The sequence below is a fragment of the Myotis yumanensis genome, unplaced genomic scaffold (assembly GCF_028538775.1).
Source record: "Myotis yumanensis isolate MYYU_CA2020_CCGP unplaced genomic scaffold, mMyoYum1.0.hap1 SCAF_6, whole genome shotgun sequence".
Classification (NCBI taxonomy): Eukaryota; Metazoa; Chordata; class Mammalia; order Chiroptera; family Vespertilionidae; genus Myotis; species Myotis yumanensis.
Window position 1 is genome coordinate 23,319,549 of NW_027223757.1, and position 22,760 is coordinate 23,342,308.

The 22,760-nt window shown below is 39.0% G+C and overlaps 1 protein-coding gene across 3 annotated transcripts in view; it reads left to right on the forward strand.

Moving 5' to 3' along the window:
* Positions 1-21,992, forward strand: part of MYB (MYB proto-oncogene, transcription factor) — a 36,151-nt gene extending 14,159 nt beyond the window's left edge. For 2 of the 3 annotated variants that reach the window (XM_070417738.1, XM_070417739.1), the window contains exons 9-16: positions 578-832; positions 1,735-2,085; positions 3,574-3,716; positions 4,666-4,780; positions 4,874-4,996; positions 6,045-6,155; positions 7,775-7,882; positions 20,718-21,992. In XM_070417738.1, the coding sequence (XP_070273839.1) occupies positions 578-832; positions 1,735-2,085; positions 3,574-3,716; positions 4,666-4,780; positions 4,874-4,996; positions 6,045-6,155; positions 7,775-7,882; positions 20,718-20,834 (1,323 nt within the window). In that variant the 3' untranslated portion in view covers positions 20,835-21,992. The remainder of the gene's footprint in view (positions 1-577; positions 833-1,734; positions 2,086-3,573; positions 3,717-4,665; positions 4,781-4,873; positions 4,997-6,044; positions 6,156-7,774; positions 7,883-20,717) is intronic. The other variant, XM_070417741.1, reaches the window with a different exon arrangement.
* The last annotated feature ends 768 nt before the right edge of the window (positions 21,993-22,760 follow it).

Genomic DNA, 22,760 nt, shown 5'->3' on the forward strand with positions numbered 1-22,760 from the left:
TTGTGTGAACTAATATAAATTCAAAGTAAACATCATTACATAAAAGGGTACGGTCTTTTTTTTTTTTTTTCAGTTTTATTCATTTCAAACGGGCCGGATCTGGCCCGCGGGCCGTAGTTTGCCCACAGCTGGGATAGAAGCAACAAGAATATATGCAGAGAAAGGCAACTCTAACTCTTGCATTCTCCAGCCTTTATGTAGGTTAGAAAGAATAGGAGAATTCTTAATTCACAGCAAACATTTATGGTCCTATTGGAAATTATGTTAATAGATTTTTAACTCCATGTGAGAGTCGGGCTTTGTAACATGGTCCCCCTGTTTGCATTTTTAACGAAAGGATGGGCAATTAAGGTCATCGTGTAGATGACAGACTATACCACTATTAAAAAGCAGGGTCTTGCATTGATAAAAGGAAACATCTTGACAACTGTTTCATAGGCGCAAGTTCTGAATGATGCAACTACTTTTATCTTTCCTCCAACAGCATCTGATACCTTGTGCAACTTCATTGCTAAGTTCCTTCTCCCTTTCTTCTCCCCGCTCTTTCTTTATCCCCCCCCCCCCCCCACCTCCTTAGACACAGAACCACACATGCAGCTACCCCGGGTGGCACAGCACCACCATCGCCGACCACACCAGACCTCATGGAGACAGTGCACCTGTTTCCTGTTTGGAAGAGCACCACTCCACGCCATCTCTGCCTGTGGATCCTGGCTGCTTACCTGAAGAAAGCGCCTCTCCTGCGAGGTGCATGATCGTCCACCAAGGAGCCATTCTGGATAATGTTAAGAACCTCTTAGAATTTGCAGAAACACTTCAATTTATAGATTCTGTAAGTAGATTATTCAGGCATGTTAATGTTTCTAGAAGGGGAGTGAGGAAACCCATTTCTCAAAGCGTTGCCATTTTCCAGAGCCAACTATCATGTAATTAACAAATAAGGTAAAAATATTATTTTAGTTTTTCTGTGTATGTTTTTTCCCCAAAGATCTGATTTCATAGGCTACCCAGATAAAAGGTAGCTTTTCACACATTTCCTTCAAAATGCATATATTTTTTTTTTAAATAGTGAAGTTAATGACCTAAAAGTAGAGCTTGGGTTATGGGAATGATCTTTGAGTTATCTTTTATTTTTTTAATTTGTTTCCTTCTTTGTGTTTCTCTAGAATTGTGCCTTGCTTTTGGACAGCACATTCAGAATTATGTTTGCTCAGAGCTTAAAGCAATCTTTCAATATATTTGAAGTGGTAATAGGTTCATTGGTGGTGCATGGCTTTCTCCACAAAACATTGGTTATCGATTACCAGTCTCATATGGTTCACTGAGACAAACCACCTTCAGTGAAACAGACTTGGGTTCAGCCCCTCAAGAGCAGACACTCCACTCATTTCCACTGTTTCCCTGTAGTTAAAAAGCCTGTATTGCAGTTCAGCTTCCAATCAGTCCCCCCTCAGACAGGGGATAAACATTGCCAAGTGTGCCATCTAGAAAAGGGTTTGTTTTTGTTTTTTTGCTTTGGACTGCATGCAAATGCTAGAGCACCCAAAGGCCCCTGCATCGCTCCTGTAGGACCAGCAGGGTATCAGAACAATTGTTAATCCTGAAGATGTTAAACATGGGGGCCCGGCAGGTGTTTTCTTTGCATTCAGCATCTCTTTCTCAGTGCTGTTTCAGGTGACGGCACATATCATGCACACACTGTCTCAGAGTTCTGCGCCTCCCACATTCTTTCAGGATTCTTCATCATGGTGTGACCTCAGCAATTTTGAACTCTTTGGAGAAGCAGAATTTTCACCTAGCCAACAGCATGCAGGCAAAGCCCTACAGCTCCAGCAAAGAGAGGGCAATGTGGATAGACCCGCAAGAGAGCCTAGCAAACGCACGTTGAGTGAGGGTTCACTTGGCCCGCTCAAGCCCGTACCTCCTGAGAGGCACAGCACCATTCCACTGGTCATCCTTCGAACAAAGCGGCGCCAGGCCAGCCCCTTAGCCACTGGAGACCCTAGGTCCTTCATATTTGCTGACGTCAGCAGTTCAACTCCCAATCGGTCCCCTGTCAAAAGCCTGTCCTTCTCCCCCTCGCAGGTAGAGCACAGTTTCTGCGCAGCTGTTACTAATTTTCAACAGACAATCAAGCCTTAATAATCTAGAAACTAATCCTTTGGGACAAATGACTAATTATTTTTACCCTCACTGATTTTGTTGCATTGTTGAATCTAGCTGTTGCTAAGTTATACTGCCTCCCAAAGTTTAGGCTGTCTGTACGTTGACTGATGATTTTGTCATAATTCTCTCTTTCAAGTGATTTGAAAGATGGTTAGTTGCATGAGATGTGCTATTATTTCCTCCACTACTAGAGTTTAACATTTCTATCCCTTTCTCTTCTCCCTTCCCTCACTCCCTTTAAAAATTTTCACAGATTTTTCTGCCTCTTTGTTCACTTACATGATTCACTGACCCAGGGGCGGAGGGAAGCAAACTATGCTTGGGTTGCAACTAGAAATTTTAAGGGTTCCATTCCATCTTTAAGTGGAAAAGTTTGGGAAGAGCATAAGGGACAAATGCTTAAGGAAAACAATTTATGTTTTAATTTCAATTTCTCAATTATGGCATATTGAGTTGTGCCATAAGATTTTATTAGCATAGTTTTTTGCCAATGAATATTCTTGTTTCATATAGTATTTTTTAAAGGCATGGAAATTATAATTCCTTTAAAAACTTGTGTGTTTCTTACTTATTAAAATAATTGAAATTAATAGGTAATTTGGCACTTTAAAATGTTTTTCCAATTATTTCTGTTGAGTGTTAAGAACAGCACTAAGTATAAACAAATGTGATGCACTCACCAAAACAATTTATCTTGCTTTTTGCTTGTATTTTCCAAATTGTGTTCTAGATAATACTCATTCTGCAAGATTTTGATAGATGTTCCATCCACATATAAAGTATATAAGTTTGGGAAACACTGACTCAAACTAAGTTAAAGATTGATTTTAATCCACTGATGTGCATTGTGAATGTCCAGGAGGAGGTTATGACATGTGTTTCCCAAATTTATTTTACCTTGGAACTGTTTGAGGAACACCTATTATTTTCCTAGAACATTAATGTTCTGAGAGAAATAGCTTATTGTTAAAAAATGTTCCACCTAATGTAAGCCTTCTATAATAATGGCTCGACGATCATTAAAGAGAGACAACAGAGTATAAAAGAAAAATAATCATTATTTTCCCCAAATCACTGTAACACTTTTAATCTTCATGAAGAGTGCATCTTATTTCTTTAATGGCAAATGTCATTTATTGAGAATATTTTCTTAGGATTTTGCAATTTTTTCAGCATTGACCCTAGATTTTTGGTTGGTATTTTTTTTTTTAAATCAGACTCCAAATCTTGGTGTTCAATTAACATAAAATGATACCCTTGTCCAACACTACATGTTGTGAGCATCTTTATTATTTTATATGGTGGGTCAGTAAAACATATTTGCTTGTTATCACAGTGTGATTTTTAAACTTGGCTCAATAAAGAATGACTGCTTGATCTAAGTAATGTTTTTCTTCCCATATTTAGTTCTTAAACACTTCCAGTAATCATGAAAACTTAGACTTGGAAATGCCTTCTTTAACTGCCACCCCTCTCAGTGGTCACAAATTGACTGTTACAACACCATTTCATAGAGACCAGACTGTGAAAGCTCAAAAGGAAAATACTATGTAAGTTCTTGGTTCAAGAATAAAATTATTGATCTTATTTACTTATAGTTATTTAAGAGAATATAGTCTCCAATGTCTCAATATAGTCCCCAGTGTCTGGCATCAACACTGTGATCCATTTGAATGTATATAATGTTATGGATCCACTTGTATGTATTTAATCATGTATATTCCACATTGAATATGTGTCCTGGGCCTATTATAACTATCCAGAGGTAGATGGTGGGAGGATAAACTAAATTAATTTTTGTAGTTTACCTCAAATTTTCCCATATACGCAGAGGTAGTTTTTATATAACTTTTCCATTCAGTTTTTCTGTTTGTTCAATAGGCCTTTTCTTCTTCACTGAAAATAAGATTTTTAGCCTCCTTTTCTCTTTGATTATACACTTCAGAACAAGAATGAGAATAGTTCTTTTTAGTTCATATTTTTTAACCTTATTTTTTTCTTTTGAAATTTATATAGATTAGGACTGCTTCTGACACCCCCAGTAATATTATATGATATTATAGGAATGATTAAGCAGTCATTTATATTCAATAAAGGCTTAACCAATTCAAAGAAATGGCAGAGAACATCAATATGAGTTTTAATCAATCTTTAATCTTATTATTTCCAAGTACAATAAGTAGTTTAAAATATTAACATGTTTTCTACTGTGGACCATGTTTTAATAATAGGTGAAATGTATTTGTAAATGACATCAGATCTTCACAATGCTTATGATCATTATAGAAACGCAGGGGCAGGCAGTACATGTGTTTTCAGAATGATTGATGTACATAATATCTTTTTATTAACAATATGTGTGTGATTAATCAGTATACCCAATTCCATATGAATAACAGAGTCTTTTATTCAGTAGAAAAATATTAAATGTAATAGGGAGAGCAGTGTGAGGGACATATGTTCTTGTGTATTGAGCCAACACTTGTTTTCTTTCTAAAGTTTCAGAACTCCAGCTATCAAAAAGTCAATCCTAGAAAGCTCTCCGAGAACCCCTACACCATTTAAACATGCACTTGCAGCTCAAGAAATAAAATATGGCCCCTTGAAGATGCTAGTAAGTGTTTGTAAAATTCTTGGGTTAGTTGGTTTGTTAGTTCAGACAGAAATTTTCCTCTGATGCAAACGGCATGCCCACTCTTCCCTTCAGCCTCAGACACCATCTCATCTAGTAGAAGACCTGCAGGATGTGATCAAACAGGAATCTGATGAATCTGGAATTGTTACCGAGTTTCAAGGAAATGGACCTTTACTGAAGAAGATCAAACAAGAGGTAAATTCGTGATCCTTTGAAAGGAATAGGCTGTGAATGCTGTTCCCTCTGTACCTTATGGATGAGTCTGCATCATCACTGTGGAACAATACCCTTTTCCTACAAGATTTTCATGCCAGAGGCAGTTCAGAGCTGCTGTCAGACTGCAGGCATGTGGCCTGTCATTTGGGAAGCCAAGCCACTTCTATCTACTTCATGTTTGAACAGAAAACATGCTGGAGAGGATAAAGGAATGAGAAGGAAGGAGCTTTTTACTTACTTTTGTCCCTGGTTACATAGAGAGATTATTGATACATATATATATTTAATTTTTAGATGTCATGGAGAATTGAAATTTAAATTAAAATAATAGTATCTTTAACTCATGGTATAAAAAAGGGAATCTAAATTGCAAGGATCAAAGTTTGAGCTTGGTAGCAAGAAATGTTTCTAACAGCTTAGATACAGTGCCTCTTGAATGTATTTTCATATAAGGATAAGTGACTAGGAGACTGGCTAGACATTTACTCTTTTTCAGCCTAATTGAGATGTAATTGACAAGTAAAGTTGTAAATTGTTTAAAGTGTACAACGTGATGATTTGATATATGTATACATTGTGAAAGGATTCTTCCTCATTGAGTTAACACATCCATCGCCTCACATATTCGCCCTTATAGGTGAGAAAATTTCAACTCTACTTTCTTAGCAGATTTCAATTATACCAGCGGTTCTCAACCTGTGGGTTGCGACCATTGGAAAACACATATAGCATATCAGATATTTACATTACGATTCATAACAGTAGCAAAATTACAGTTATGAAGTAGCAATGAAAATAATTTTATGGTTGGGGGTCACCACAACATGAGGAACTGTATTAAAGGGTCGCGGCATTAGGAAGGTTGAGAACCACTGAAATATACAATAAGTGACATCAACTATAGTTACCATGCTACACATGATCCTCTCAGACCCTATTCATTTTACAGAAATTTACTCTTGAGTAGAACTGTTTCCTGGGGAATTCTGGTTCTCGAAACAACAAAGCACTTCCTCTTTGCTTTTAGGTGGAATCTCCAACTGATAAAGCAGGAAACTTCTTCTGCTCGAACCACTGGGAAGGCGAGAATCTGAACACTCAGCTGTTCACACAGGCATCACCTGTGGCAGATATGCCAGTAAGTACACATCCATGTGATGAGATGTTGGTGCACACAGGATTCTGTGTGTGGCCCGTGGGCTACTGTGGTTTCCGCACTCCTCAATGCATCATCGAAATATTCTCTTGCATGAGTATTTTCTTACTGTTATTAATGTTGAATGTAAAGTTGAGGTTTTGTTTATGTATTGGAAATAGGTTCTATTCCACTGCAGACTTTGTCATTATTTGTTTTCTTAGGATTTGAAAGTCCTTGCCATTTAAAAAAAATCTGCTGTATGAACATATGTATTTTCCATGAAAACAGAATGTTAATTTTTAAATTTTCTTTTCATTTATTTATTTGTCTTTTAAATGTAGTATTTCCTTGTTAAGTTGTCACCTGGTTGGTTCTATGTAGCATGTGGCATAGTGCTATAGTGTCTATAGTGGATGCCCTTTATTGTACCCTATAATGGATTGCTTTGGTTACAACCATTTTTAAAATAGATTTTATTTTTTATAGTAGTTTTGGGCTCACAGAAAAGTTGAGCAGAAGGTACAGAGATTTCCCATATACACACTGTCCCCACACACGCAGTCTCCTTCATTATCAACACCCCCCACGAGGGTGATACATTTGTTACAGTTATCACCCGAAGTCCATAGTTTATATCAGGGCTCACTCTTGGTGTTGTAAAGTTTATGGGTTTAGATAAATTTATGACATGTATCCACCATTATAGTATCACACAGAGTAGTTTCACTGAAAATTCTTTATGCTCCACCTATTAGCCCTTCTTCCCCCTCAGCCCTTGGCAACCAACCGATCTTTTTACTGTCTCCATGGTTTTGCCTTTTCCAGAATGTCATATAGTTGGAATCATACATTGTGTAGCTTTTTTAGCCTGGCTTCTTTCACTTAATAATACGTACTTTTGTTTCCTTCAAGTCTTTCCATGGCTTGATGGCTCATTTCTTTTTTTTAGCACCAGTTACCACCATTTTTTTAACTTTCTAATTTGTAAATGATTGTCCTTTATGATGAATCAAAGCTAGTAACAATTGCTAATATTTTTTCAATATGTACAAAGTGAAAAGTACCGGTCTAAGAGCTTTAGATACATTAACTCATTTCATGCTCTCAACATCCTTACAAGGTTGGTAACATTATTTCCATTATACCAGTTGAGAAACTGAGGCACCAGGAGGCGTAGTCACTTGCTCAAGATCATATAGCTAATAAGTGGGTTAAAACTCAGAAAGTCTAGTTTTAAATTACATACTTTTAACCATTACTATTATAGTGCCACTAATTTGTACCTCTGAAATATTTTTGTGCCAATATATAAAATAGTTCTCTCACTAGAGATTAGTAAAACTTTCATTTTTAAAGATGTATTTAGTAATTCATTTAGCAGATGTTTTCTGAGTGCCTAGCTTTTTTTCTTATTGGTGTTGGCCACAGTGGGATTAGGGTTAATACATAGTTGAGTTTTCCTTTTAGTTCATTGAGAAGAGAATTTCTGGCAGATACCTGAATTTTCCCCACTAATGTGTATCATCTCATAGCAATCTACTCACTATAGTGTCAGAATTGTGTTGGCTTTCATATTATCCAACTTCATTTGAATTTCAAATTATTCTCTTTCCCTTTAGAATATTCTTACAAGTTCCGTTTTAATGACGCCAGTATCAGAAGATGAAGACAACGTTCTCAAAGCTTTTACAGTACCTAAAAACAGGTCCCTGGCAAGTCCCTTGCAGGTAATTACCATTCCAACATTGGTATCTTAAAAGTCATTCCCTAGGACAAGCTGGGGAAAGCCTGTCCCTCCCCCTGCCCAGGGCTAGGTGCAACTGGCAACAATTGAGGTGGACCATTCAACCCCAATCAGGACTCCTCTCTCATGTGGGGTGAGCAGGACCACTGTGAGCTACTGAAGTAAAGTCCACTTTGACAATCAATCAATCAGTCCATTGACCGATAATCCTTTGATAAGAGTTTTTAGACATAGAGGAGTGGTAGTTTTAAACAACTCTTGATATAAAAACTCAGTTGTGGCTTAGTGGTTGAGCATCAAGCTTTGAACAAGGAGGCCAGGGTTCAATTCCCAGTCAGGGCACATGCCTGGGTTGTGGGCTTGATCCCCAGTGTGGGGCATGCAGGAGACAGCTGGTCAATGTTTCTTTCTCATCACTGATGTTTCTATCTCTCTCTCCTTCTCCCTTCCTCTCTGAAATCCATAAAAATATTTTTTCAAAAAATTGAAAATTCCTTGCTGTGACTCATATGAGACATGCTGGAAATTTTTATTAGAGCAGGTTCCCAATGTATGATGAGATGAAACATTTCTTACTGTGTCTGAGACTAAATTCATATATTACACATGTGTCAATATCTCCTTCTGCTTTTAAAAATTCTATAAAGTTCATTGCTATAGTTTACTTTTTGTTCCAAAAATTTTTATGCTCCATCACTAAGCCATCAACTCAAGCCGCTATTTAGAGTTTAAATGAAGTTTGAAATGAGCTAGCTAAAAAATAAATAATTATGACATATTTGACTATGAGAATAAGTAAGTCAAGTGTCAATATCATAGGGCTAACCTGTTGTTGACCATCTGCTGCTGGGTTTTCATGTCAAAAGAATTTCTCTTGTAACTCTGAAGTCAGTATGTGTTAATGAAATACAACAAATTCCAAATTAATCCTGCACCAGATGTAAATAAGAATGCAAATTTACTCCCCTAAATTATTTAAAGCATTTCCCAACATTAAATAGCCCCTTGCCCAGCCACCTGCAGAGCGCCCCCTCCATTTCCCTGAGCGACACGAAGGGGGACTTCATAAGCCTTGGAGCATATAAATAACTTGGGTTTAGAAGTGGACAGTCAAGGGTATACTGTGAGCTAAGTGCACTGGAATAGGATGTGTGATTTAGGAGCTTGCCCTTTCTGTAAAGGGCTTTTCCATCTTTGGGGAGGCCTTCTCTCTCCAAATTGTGAGCATCTTAAAATTTCCCCCTTTTAATGATTTGTGATATTTAGCATTATTTTTCAAGTGGTACAAATAATGTAATGCAAGTAATACAGCTGGAAGGGCTCTAGGCACATTTTGGTGCTTAATTCGACCAGATTGCTTTCCTGTAGCCTCTATCTGATCCAACAGGCATTGGTGAAAGGTGACTGTTAACCAAAGTGTGGATAGGCAGAGTCGGTGCTTGTGGGGCACCCGGAGTGGTTCCTGGGTAGGCCCCACGTGCAGAAGATTCCGAATATCACAAAGAATTGGGAGATGACAAAGGGAACGAACTGCACCAAAGTATAAGACGGACACAGAAGGCGGTTTAGGAGGGTGCCAAGGCAAAGGTAGCTACTTCTTAGTTTCACCCGGCGCTGATCCTGGCTCCAGAAGGAAGATGCCTTCCTTGTTTTTCCTTCCCTTTCCCTTCCTAAATTACTTGGCCCTTGGTTTCCACAGCATAGAATTTGACTAAGTGCTATTCGTACATTAAGGTAGATTAAGTTTTGCATATATTTTGTAACTTAGCTTGTGGGACCCAACCCACATTTTTAGTAGTATATAAAAAGGGCATCCTAAATTTCAAAGAGCAACTATGTAAAATACACTTAAGTAGTTATGATTAAGGTGAAAACCCTTGTTTATTTTCCTAAAATTGAATCCTAAAAGTGTTTGGCATAACCAATTAGTATTTAGCCAAAACCATTGGGTTGAACATGGTACTGATATAAAATATATGTTATCTAAAATTGGCAAGTTATCAGTACAGTTGACCCTTGAACAACATGGGTTTGAACTGCTCTGGTCCATTTATATGCGGATTTTTTTGTCAATAAATATATAATAGTAGGCCCTATGTATCCTCAGGTTTCACACCCACAGATTCAACCAAGCTTGGATGAAAAACAGTATTTTCAATCAGTGATTGGTTGAATTTATGATTGCAAAGGGCTGATCTACACTATCCTATATAATAAAAGCCTAATATGCAAATTGTCCCCTTGACCGGGAATTCAACTGGGAGTTCAACCGCTTGCTATGACGTGTGCTGACCACCAGGGGGTAGTGTGGAGCATGGTGGGTGTTGGCAACGCAGGGCTGGCAGCGGGTGGCAGTGGAGGCACTGCTGGCCCCGATGGGCCCCGAAGAGAGTAGAACCGCAGCGGGATGGTGGAGCAGGTGAGCGGGCGGTGCCAGGCCAAGGCAGGTGTGAGTGGGGCCCAAATGCCCTGCCGATCTCCTGCAGATGGCGACCAGCTTGGGGTGAGGCTGCTGCCTGGCTCCCAGGTGCTGGGGGAGCCGGGTGGGGGCCCAATGATTCAGGTGGAGGGGAGCGCACAGGGGCCTGGGGGCCCAGGTGCTGCCCAGGGCCCAGAGGTCAGCTGGGACCTGCCCTTCCACACCAGATGCTCACGCTTTGATCGCCGGCCAGGCCTAGGGACCACACCCATGCACGAATTTCGTGCACCGGGCCTCTAGTTTTATATAAAGGACTTGAGCATCTGTGAATTTTGGTACTTGAGCGGGTCCTGGAACCAATTCCCCATGGGTACCAAAGGACAACTGAGTTTTGGAGAAGTCAAAAGTTATACACTGATTTTCTACTGTGCAGGGGTCAGTGTTGCTAACCCTCACATTGTTAAAGGTCAACTGTATTTAAGTTTTTAACGCTATTGAATTTTTTTAAAATCAGTATGGAACTTTATTATCAACATATTTATATTTTATTTCAAGAAGACATTACTTATCTTTGAAATTCAAAATTAAGTAATAGCTCTGTTTTATTCATCTGTATTTCCAGCATGTTAACAAGTCCTATCTGGAACTCTAGCGATTCTGACATCTATATACTAAGTTTAAGCCAGCTATGTTCATCCAACAGTGAAAGTGGTATTTGTCAATTCTACTAAACTGAATAACTGAGACTTGAAAGTTATTTTTAGAGTCAATCTTTCTGTCTGCACTATATGGTTTACTGATGTACACTGCTCAAATTTACTTTAATAACCTGTTATAATGGGTAACCAATTCATTTTAAGAAATATTTATTTAATGAATGAATCATACACACTAAGTATCTCCTTTGTTTTGTGACATGAAGATCTAGCTTCTGATACCATAGAAATATGTGATTTCTAAAATGCTTCAAACTTTTATGATGAACATTAAGAATGCATCAAATAATTCTAAATATTTAAGCATATATTGCCTATACTTCATATAATCCTAGCTCAACAATATATAGGTTATTATGCAATTTGCTAATTTTGTTTGTTTAAAACAGTGCTTTATCATATGTATCCATTGATAATTTGACCTAATTAGGCAGATCTCTCATGCATGGTATTATTGAACATATTGTGCCTTTGTTAAATGATGTGGCTATTTGATTTAAAGTACTATATATACATTTAACTTCTATAAACTTTATTTATACTTACAATAAATCAAATGTGTTAAGTGAGATTTTAGCCAAACTACATATTTTATCATAGTGCTTTTTAATTAAAACAACTAAATATGACTCCTACAGTATTTTAAAATTCTGAGACTTCTAAAATATTTGCCACTTGTAATAGTGCAGTATTACATAACTATTATCTATCCATCTAGTTGACTAAATAACTTTCCTTAGGTATAAGAACAGTTTATTGAAGACTACATAATTTGGCAAGTCTGGATTCTGTCATTTTGGTTTTAATCATCGCTGGCTTTATTATGGCAGTAACACTTCACACAGACCAATTACTCTTATGGAGGCCCAGATACTGGGCCTTACGGTTCAGCTTTTCATGTACATATAAATGCACATGCTTATACAGAAATATGTGTAAATACATGTGATATATTAAAACTAGAACTACAAGAAGCTATGAGTTTAACATTTCATTATGATATATCTCAAACATACATAGAAGTATAGAAAATATTCTATGAATTAGATTTAGCAATTATTAACACTTTGCCATCCATTTTTTATATCTCATCCATTTTTTATGAAGCGTTCTAAAATTCCAGACAATGCAACATTTTATTTTCATCTATCTCTAAAAGTAAGAACATTTTCATATATAACGTAATACTATGGATGACATTATTAACAATACTTCCTTGATATTCTGATTCCTGGGCTTTATTTAAATTTCCCCATTAATCCAGAAAAGAATCTTTTTATTGTTTGTTTGATCAAAATTGAAACAATTTCACACATTGCATTTGGTGTTTAAGTCTCTTAAATCTCTCTTAATCTTTAGACCAATGCTGTCCAATAGAACCTATGCCATGATGAAAATGTTCCATACTAGTATGCTGCTGTCATATGTGGCTAGTGCTTTTGAGGAACAGAATTTTCCATTTTATTTAATTCAAATGGCTTTAATTTAATAGCCACATTTCCTTCCTCTCTTCCTAGAAACCAACCATTTCCCCAAGATTGGCCATTTTAGTAGGAAATGTCTGTAGAGACCAAAGTCAGGGTACCAAATATGTCCATTCCTTATGTGCATTGAGAAGCAATAAATTTTATAAATCAGAACTCTCCATATATCTCCTAACACATAAGCTAGAATGCTTAGAGGCAATTATTAGCCATTATGCACAACTAATGTTATATTTGTTTTTAAAATTATTTATGTTGAATATTTGCCAAAAGTAGTTTGTGGCAGCTACATAATCTTATAATTGTTGGGTTTCTTGTTGGTTTCTAAGGTGCTTTAATTTTAAATTATAAAAGCAGTCAGGGAATCATAATATAAATGTTCTGAGACATGTGTGGTATTTGTGTCTTTTGTGTAGCTTAAAATATGTGAGATTTTCACCTTGGACCATTTTCCTCATCTTGGACCATTTTCCCCCCATTTGTGTGGGGGGTAGAGAATGGAGTCTAAAAGCTCAAAAATGATCACAGTGAGGAAATAAACATTCAGCCTAGAAAGCTTGAGCTGTTCAAAAGTTACCCTGAGAGAGCCTGCAGCTGGTGCACACACACACACACACACACACACACACACACACACTCTCCCTCCTCGGCAAGAAGAAAAGAGGTGCCTATTTTCCTCAATATGCTTTCAATTTGCTTTACATTTTTAAATAAATACATTTTACCGCCAAGCATTTCTTAAGATCGACATTTTTATTAGTAGATCTGAAACTGTACTTAAGTTATAAGCCTTCTGAACTTCTGTATTTTTCTCTTAAATTATAATTTCCTTTTATTCCTATTTAAAACCCAAGTGTAAAAGATGTGTTCATATGCTTTTTACTCACTCACTTTCCTCTTTTTGGTAACCACAGAATGACAGCCTTAAATTTTAATTTCCTGACTTGGCTTGTCATGGCCTTACTTTTCTAAAAAGTGAGTTTAAGTCAATTTCTCAAGCCATTATAATTTAAACACATTTGCACAGCATCAAAAATCTTAAAATATTATTACAAACAATTAAAGCTCACTTTTTTCAGCTTCACGTCTTTTGGATTGCTCCTATTTTTATATAAATTACTTATGATTTTTTTAATAGGGTAAAAACATTTTTGCCTGATCGGCGTTGCTAAGGAGTATAATAAATTACCACACAGATAGCAGGAACCTGGGTTCTAGTCTAGACACCATCCTTTTCTAATTGCATGCATGTCTTTAATTCATTAGCCTCTTCAGATCAAAATGCTCTTGTCTGAAAATTAGGATCATGGCACATCCCTCACTTATCCCACAAGGTTGCTATGAAGTTCAAGTGGATATTCTAATGCTTTCAAAATGGCAGCTCATTTGCCAGTGTACATTGGTGGTGTCTATTATTAGGCAAAGGCCGTGTGCAGCCCTGTCCTTAGAAACACAGGCAAGGAGGCCTCACCAACGACCAGTCTTCTTGCACTGTGGTGTATTATTTCCTCTAACACACTGTGTCTCATTCCCTGTTCCACTCATGCAGAACTGTGTCAGTGGGTCACCAAAAGAAAGGGCTGATTCAACTGATTCCTGAAATAAAGGTAGTCAGATCTCATTGGTGCTATGGAAATGAAACAACTGACTTACTGGTTTTCTCTATTTTTTCTGTTACTTGTGTTGGCATGTCAACAGATATGGAAACAGTCTGTCTCCATGTGGCATCGAGCTTTCCGGGCATTCTTTAGTACAGTGTGTTGTCGTGTACATTCATATTCATTTGGTTCTCCCTTTGGGTCACTTTTTTCCACTTGTCCTAGCAAGAATCTTGCATAAGTATCAGTAGTATTTCAGCAACCTGCTTTTAAGATATGTTATATAATAAGCAAGTTTGGTGGGTCGAGGGGAGATGGGAGGAAGGGGCAGATAAATGGTGAAGGAAGGAGACTTGACTTTGGTTGGTGAACCCACAATGCAATATACAGATAATGTATTATAGAGTTGTACACTTGAAACCTACTTAATTTTATTAACCAAAGTCACCCTAATAAACTCAATAAAAAATTTTAAAAAATAAATAAATTAAGCAAGTTTGCTGGGTATAACTTTGGGGCTGACCTGAGAAAGGCTAAATGAGTAGGAAGGTATGTCAAGTTCTCCAACTCAGGGTGCCCTGCCCCAGATATTACAAGATGTGGTGATTTTGTTTGGGTTGGTTTGCTAACACTACGACATTGAATCTTCCTCGGGCCAGCAAAGATAGACTTACTTTAGAGCAATTTGGCACTTGGCTTAATCTTAATAGTCTGGAACTAATATGTGACTAAGGAAAGAGCTATTCTTCCAAAAATTTGTAACACCCTAGGCTATAAGATATAAACTGTTGGAAAATCTATAAAGATGTAAAGTGAAGAGACAGAACTGTCCTAGAGATATCTGGGACAAGCTCCAATTTTAGGCAAAGTCCCTGAGTATTAGCAATTGTTAATTTAGGCTTGGATGGGAAGTGGAGGCACTGGTGGATTAGGCAACTTCCTGTCACTGCCTGGGCCTTCTCTCCCCTAATTTTTAGGGCTCTTTACTATGAAAAGTTAACATCCTGAAGTTAGGAACAGTCATTGTTTTGTGCATTTATGCATAGGGTGGCATTAATGCCTGAGAAAAGTCTGGAAACCTAAAATAACCTTATCTTAGTGACAGTTCACCCAGGTTCATCCTTGACTTTCAAGATACAACTAAATATTTCTTTGTTATCTATTATAACTGATACATTTTAAAAACATGCCCCTTCAGGAAGGAATTTTGACGTTTATAATTTTAGCCCAAACTATTTTCTTCAGATGGGCTAAATAGAAAAGTCAGATCATTCTTATTCATACTCTTTTGGACATCTTTCATATCTGCTTATAATTTAAAAGAAAAACATAATATCATCTCACAAGTTGCATTGGTTTTTATGATTTATGCAAATTTCTTATTAGGCTTTCGGATTGCAGAGCACATACCTTGCCAAGGCCTTTGACATCAGCAGCTATTGTGTGAGGTTGCTATTTGAATGTAATGATAATAGTAGTTGTTCAGCATGATGAAAAAACTATTCATATTCTAAGTGAAAAATGTGAAGATAATCTGGCAGAAAACCACCTGCGGACATGGTCTTGTCTCCTTTTATTTCTTCTGTTTTCTACAAAGGATCTGAGTATTTATTTAAAGTGCTTTAGCAGGATATCTCAGTGAAAGCTCTGACAGTCTGTTTACAGTTCACTTCTGCCCAGGGGCAGTAAAGGTAGATTGTAGGATAAGCAAGGTGACTTGCAGGCAAGAGGAGGAGGATGTGTGGTAGGATTATTAATGTTGAAATAAATCTGGGTAGAGTGACATGTCTGCAATAGTACCATGGGTTAGTAACTTAACAAGAATTTGTGTGCACAAATCTGTAATTCTTATCAATCTTTTATGGTAAATGAAACTAAAATTTAAAGAGAGGGAGTGAGGAGGATGCACAAAGGTCTACATGACAGTATTAAAAAATCTTCTTCCAGCACGAAGACATTTAATCCTCGTTTGTCAAAACTATTCTGTCTGCATGAAAAGTTGGCCCAGGGCCCCAGGGCTTCAAGTTAAGGAGGGAGAAGGAAATAGCAGAAGAGGAGGCAGCTGCCATTTGGGCTGTTGGACCTGAGTGTTTCTTTTCTTACCCAAGTACTCGGCCTTCTGCTCTCCCTTTCATGCTGTAGGTGTGGGTATGTGCCCGCTCTGACCAGTTTTATTCATTCATTGCTATAAGAAGTGTTTGCTTTGTGCTCTCACGGTGCAGAAAAGGAGGTGCCCGCACACTTACCTGTTGGCTTATTGTTCTGCACACAGTGGCTCTTGTACACAGTGGTACTCTGTCCTGGTGTTTGCACTGGGAGAGTCAGGTGTTCCAAGTCGTCTTGCCCTTCTTAGGCCCTGAGCTTCAGGGCTCATATGCCCCTGAAATGCTCTGCTTTCTGGAATTTGAATATTTCCGTCCATTTGATTTATTTCTTGGTAAATTCCACTTTGACTTAAGAAAAGTTGACTGAAAAGTTTATCTCAAAATCCTACTTTAAAATATATGGTACCTTCCTTATACTGATCATATTTTAAACATCTGGTCCTGGAGGAGAGCCAAATACGAATAAAGCGATAGCGTGTGGGAGATCCAGCAAGAACACAGCCACATTTCAAGTTGAAAATATATTGAACTGGTAATACTTGGAATTAGATTCTCCCAAACAGATTTTGGGAATTCTGAATTAGCTTAGGTATCATATAGCCAAGGATCAGAGCTTGACTTGAACCAAGAGGTGTAGTAAAAGCAAGCATAAGACTGTTTCAACATGGTCTTTTAGAAATTAATTCTATATTAATTGAAACACAATTAAGTAGAAAAATTCTTAAGCAGGAAAAACAGGAACATTCTTCACTGCTCCTCATTTTCATCTCCATTCTCATTTAGATTCCCCTTTCCCTCCATTTTTTGAATGCATTCTTTCAAAATTTGTATTTTTGGTTTTTGTGTGTATCTTCATGTAATTTTAGATTTATACATAGGATATTAGGATATTAAGATATTTCATTTTGCTACTTCTTTTTTTTTTTTTTTTTTTTTTTTTTAATTCAAGTCTTTTTTTTTTTTTTTTTTTTAATACATTTTATTGATTTTTTACAGAGAGGAAGGGAGAGGGACAGAGAGTTAGAAACATCGATGAGAGAGAAACATCGACCAGCTGCCTCCTGCACATCTCCCACTGGGGATGTGCCCGCAACCCAGGTACATGCCCTTGACCGGAATCGAACCTGGGACCTTTCAGTCCGCAGGCCGATGCTCTATCCACTGAGCCAAACCAGTTTTGGCTTTGCTACTTCTTTAGACACTAGCTTTGTAAGATCCAAGTACTTCAAGCACTGCTTAATACTTCATGGTAGACATCCACCATAGTAAAGCTGTTCGCTCTCAAATGGTAGTTATTATATGTCACACTGCTACAGTGACTACAAATGTGAGCTCAAGATTTCAAATGATAGCATTGCATTTTATTTTTTAATTGGGTTTCTTGTGTCAATTTGGTGTTTCAATACTGAACTGAAAAATGTTAACAGTCAAGTAACTAAAACATGAAATTTGTATGAGAATTATCTACTTGTTCGAACCTAGAGAAACATCACTTATTCAGAACTATTTCATAGGAGGCTATAACTACCCTGATGATTTTAGCTTGAGAAAACATTAAAGTGGCTTGGTGGCAGAAGTCAGCCCTGATGCCTGGCACCTTTGTCCTGCCATCTTTGTGATCCACTTCCAGGAAAATATTGCGATAATAATCCACCTTGCTATGTCGTACAGTTCAGGTTACATGTGGAGCCTCTGAGCCTTTTGGGGTAAACATGTGTAAACTTGGCCGGTGCCTTTGATGTTGGTGGTAGAGATGGGTGGCAGATTGGGCAGGAGTGAGTGAACCCAGTTTGTGTCCTATGAAAGTTTGCAAGTTAAACACATGTGCTATAAACCTTATGTCACTGAAACTTTGTCTCAGCCATTAGGTGAGGAAACCCCATCACCACGTTCATTCAGATTTATCATACTTCCTTGCTAAAGTCTGATAACTTCGACACCCCAACTAAATGCTTCTTTCTGCATTCCAAGGCCTTCCTGGCCTCACCCCACAATTGTCCACTGATAAGAACTCTAATGGACGCAGCTTCTTACATTCACTAGGGCCTGGGTTCACATTCTTGCTTCATCACTTCTTACCTGGGTGACCTTGAGGATGTTCCCTAACTTCTCTCTTCCTTTTAAATGGCTGGTCTGTAAAACAGGTGCAGTGTTTCACGTGTGTTGTGTGAGAATTAAATGAGATGATCATGTAAAACACTTGGAAGCATGGGAGGTGTGTCGTAAGCACCTGTGAAGGGTCATTTAGTGCACTGTATCTCTTCCTCTCTCCCAGGTCCTCCCACAAAGAATGTACAGATGTCAGCTCCCTGACTCCTTCATGCTATTTCCCCACCTGGGTTGCACTCCTCTCTGTCCAGTCTACCTAAATCCTGCCTATTGTTGCCCTTTCCCTATAGCAGTGATTTTCAACTGGTGTGCTGCAGAATGTTTAAAACATGCAATACCTGACTATTTAGATACTGACCTCTTTTCCCTTAGATTTTCAAATTTTAAAGAAGTGACACAGCCCTAACTGGTTTGGCTAAGTGGATAGAGCATTGGCCCCTGGACTGAAGGGTGTCGGGTTCAATTCCGGTCAAGGGCTCAATCCCTGGCCCTGGTCGGGGCATGTGCAAGAGGCAACCAGTTGATGTGTCTCTCTCACATCGATGTTTCTCCATCTGTGTCTTGCCCCTTCCCTTTCACTCTCTCTAAAAATCAATGGGAAAATATTCTTGAGTGAGAATTAACAATAACAACAACAACAAATGACACAATAGCCATCCAATGTGAATGAATCAAAAGTATACCTATTGTTTTGTCAAATCAGAATTTTAGTAACTAGTTGAGGTGTGCCATGAGATGGAAAGGGTTGGAAATCATTGCCCTAGAGTGTTGCCCTTGCAGTTCCTGGGTGTCCCATCACCTCCTCCCCTGGCCTGCCACCACACTCTGTTCACACTGTTCCAGCTGTTTCACATGTGTTCATTCTGTCTCCTGAAGGGAACTCGAGGCTCTAGAGAGCAGAGGCCTTTCTTTTCTTATTCTTCTTTTGTCCTGTGGAAAAGAAACATCTCTTTGATGTCAATACCAGGCATAGTTGTGCTTTTTAAAAACCATTGGTTTAGATTTGAGTTTGTGTTTCTATTTCCCTCTTTGCACTGACTGCTGGAGAGCTCAGGGCCAAAACTGAGGTTTACACTTAGCAGGTGCATTGTGCTTCATGGGAAGTACAATTATTATTAATTTTTATACATTTATTTGTGGCCCTGCCTTGTCCACTTCTTAAACCCTGTTATCTTGTCTTTATTTTGTGAGCATCTCAGATCCTTTTGGGAACTAAGTAGGGCACAGAGAGTACTTATGTTGGTTTGGAGCAATACGGAGGGAAGGCAGGAGCCGGGGCTATGTGGAAGACAGACCTAGACTCAAAGCCACACCATCACTTACCCTGGCAGTGGCCTTGGGCAAGTTACTTCCACTCCCTGAGTGTCTGTTTTCTGCCCGACTCAGGAGAGAATGAACCCCCCTCATGGGGTAGCAGTGCTGTGCAAATAACATCATGTGTGTGAGGTGCCAGGCACTGGACCTGGGTCTGGGTGCTGCCCATTCCATCTTCCAGTGTGTCTTTGAGAAGGGAGCTATCCTGAGGCAGCATGGAGGGACATGGAGAGTATTGTGCTAAGTGAAATAAGCCAATCAGAGAAAGACAAGTATCACATGATCTCACTCATCTGTGGAATCTAATGAACAAAATAAACTGAGGAACAAGATAGATCCAAAGACATAGAAGTATGGAACAGACTGGATTCTCAGAGGGAAGGCGGGAGTGGGTGGCTGGGTGGGAAGAAATCAACCAAAGAATTTGTATGCATAATGCATAACCCATGGACACAGACAATAGGGTGGGGAAGGCCTGGAGTGGGGGATGGGGGCTAGAAAGGGTCAACGGGGGGAGGGAACATATGTAATACTTTCAACAATAAAGATTTAATTTAAAAAATAATAAATAAATAAAAGTAAGCTCTCCTGGTAAACAGATATTCTAAATTATTTATTTAATTGCTATTTTACAAAAAAACCATATGCCATGTTTAAGAATTGGTGATCAATTCTAGCACTTATGAGAGCTTCTTCATTCAGAGAACTCACGCACTCACGAGTTTGCTTAATGGGTAAATAGAGCTCACCTTTGGTGTCTGGGGAATTTTTATCCCCATCCTTGTCTTTGTAAAATCGCCTAATAGACAAAAGGCACTCAAGTATGAAAATATGGCTATATTTTAAGATACTGATTGGAGTGGATTTTTTTCTCTTAGGTATAAATAATTTCTGCTGGATTCCTGGGTGTCAGAGAGTTAAAATTTTATCTGACCAAGGCTCCCTGGTGTCCACCACTTGCTATCTGGAGGTCAAAATTCCCTCTGCTGGCGGTGCTAGGATTGGGACTCCGTTTGGGTGCTAACATATGTGCTTCCTGTCTGACCTTGCTGTTGCCCTCTTTTCCCCACCAGCCTTGTAGCGGGGCCTGGGAAGCTGCATCCTGTGGGAAGATGGAAGATCAGGTGACAGCCTCTGGTCAGGCTCGGAAATATGGGAATGCCTTCTCAACCCGGACTCTGGTCATGTGAGACGTTCCCAGACAAGCATTATGGTTTTCAGAACACTTCACGTCGACTTAGGATATGTCGTTCCTCTACATGAAACTTTTCATGAAAGGGAGAAGAACCTATTTTTGTTGTGGTACAACAGTTGAGAGCGGCACCAAGTGCATTTTAGGTGGATGAAATCTCATCAGATTTCACCCAACTAAAAGGATTTTTTTAAAAAAAATAAATAACAGTCTTACCTAAATTATTAGGTAATGAATTGTATCCAGTTGTTAATATCTTAGTGCAGATGTTTTAAAACATAAAGCGATTTACCTGTATTTTAGAGGATCCAACAGACCAGTATTTTTTCATGATGAGGTTTTTGAAATTTTACCCAAAATATGGTACTCCAATATTTCACTTTTCTCAACCACTAAACACAATGCATTACTATAAATGTTGGTTTAATACCATGGGATAATGAATCGAGATTGTAAATGCTCATTTATGGTTACTAACATTGGAGGTACATTTATTGTACTAAACCATTTGGTGAGTTTTTTGTTGGCTTGCTTTAAAAATTATTACTGTATGAAATAGTTTTATAAAACAAATTATATTTTTATTCAGTAATTTAATTTTGTAAATGCCAAATGAAAAGATGTGTCTTGCTGCTATGGTCTTAGCCTGTAGACATGCTGCTAGTATGAGAGAAGCAGTAGAGCTTTGGACAGAGACTTGGTGTTAGGTAATTGACTATGCACTAGTATTTCAGACTTTTTTATTTTTTATATGTATACTTTTTTTTCCTTTTGTAATACATTGGAAAACTTATTTGGGAGATTTTTGCATTTGTTTTTTGTTATTTTTTGTTGTTGTTAACTGTGGTTCATAAGAGCATGGATTGCACTTATTTTTTGGGAGATTTATGTTGTTGGTGTCCTATGTTTTGTTTTGAGTTCGGCCTGACTGTTCCTAAATTCAGATGTATGTGTTTGATCAGCATTCCTCTTGGTTTTGAAGTGTCTGGTCTGAGAACTGCCGCACATGTGGAACCTGTGTTTGCGGCTGGGCTGGAGAGACTAGGGTCCGTAGCCAGTGGCTGCCTTAACAACGTTTGGTACAACATCACTAGCACTGAATTTTTGATACGACAATGTACTTACTGCCTTGTAGTGAAATAAAGCTGTGCCCTTATTTTACCTACTTTTGACTTCTGTCTTACTTGGGGTTAGTGGATGTTCTTATCTATACGAATAAAAGGGTAATATGCTAATTAGACCAGGAGACCTTCCGGGAGACCTTCCAGATGTCCTTCCAGACAAAGCCATGGTGGCAGGGCTGAGGCAGAGGTGGTTAGGGGCAATCAGGCCAGGAGAGGAGGGCAGTTGGAGGTGATCAGGCTGGTGGCGGGGGAGGGGGGCAGTTGGGGGTGAGCAGGCTGGCAGGGGGGGTAGTTGGGGCAATCAGGCCAGTGGGGGGGGGGAGTTGGGGGTGATCAGGCGGCAGGGGGGCAGTTGGGGGTGATCAGGCCGGTGGGGGGGGCAGTTGGGGGAGAGCAGGCTGGCAGGGGGGCAGTTGAGGGCAAGCAGGCCAGCAGGGTGGGGGCAGTTGGGGGCAATCAGGCCAGCAGGGCGGGCAATTGGGGGCGATCAGGCCAGTGGGGGGGAGGGGAGATAGTTGGGGGTGAGCAGACCAGCAGGCAGGGCAGTTGGGGGTGAGCAGACCGGCAAAGGGGGGCAGTTGGGGGTGAGAAGGCCGGCAGGGGCGGGCAGTTTGGGCTGAGTAGGCCGGCAGGCAGAGTGGTTAGGGCAATCAGGCAGGCAGGCAGGTGAGCGGTTAGGAGCCAGCAGTCCCGGGTTGCAAGAGGGGTCCCAGATTGGAGAGGGTGCAGGCCGGGCTGAGGGACACCCCTCCCCCATGCACGAATTTCGTGCACCAGGCCACTAGTACTTTTAAGAAAAG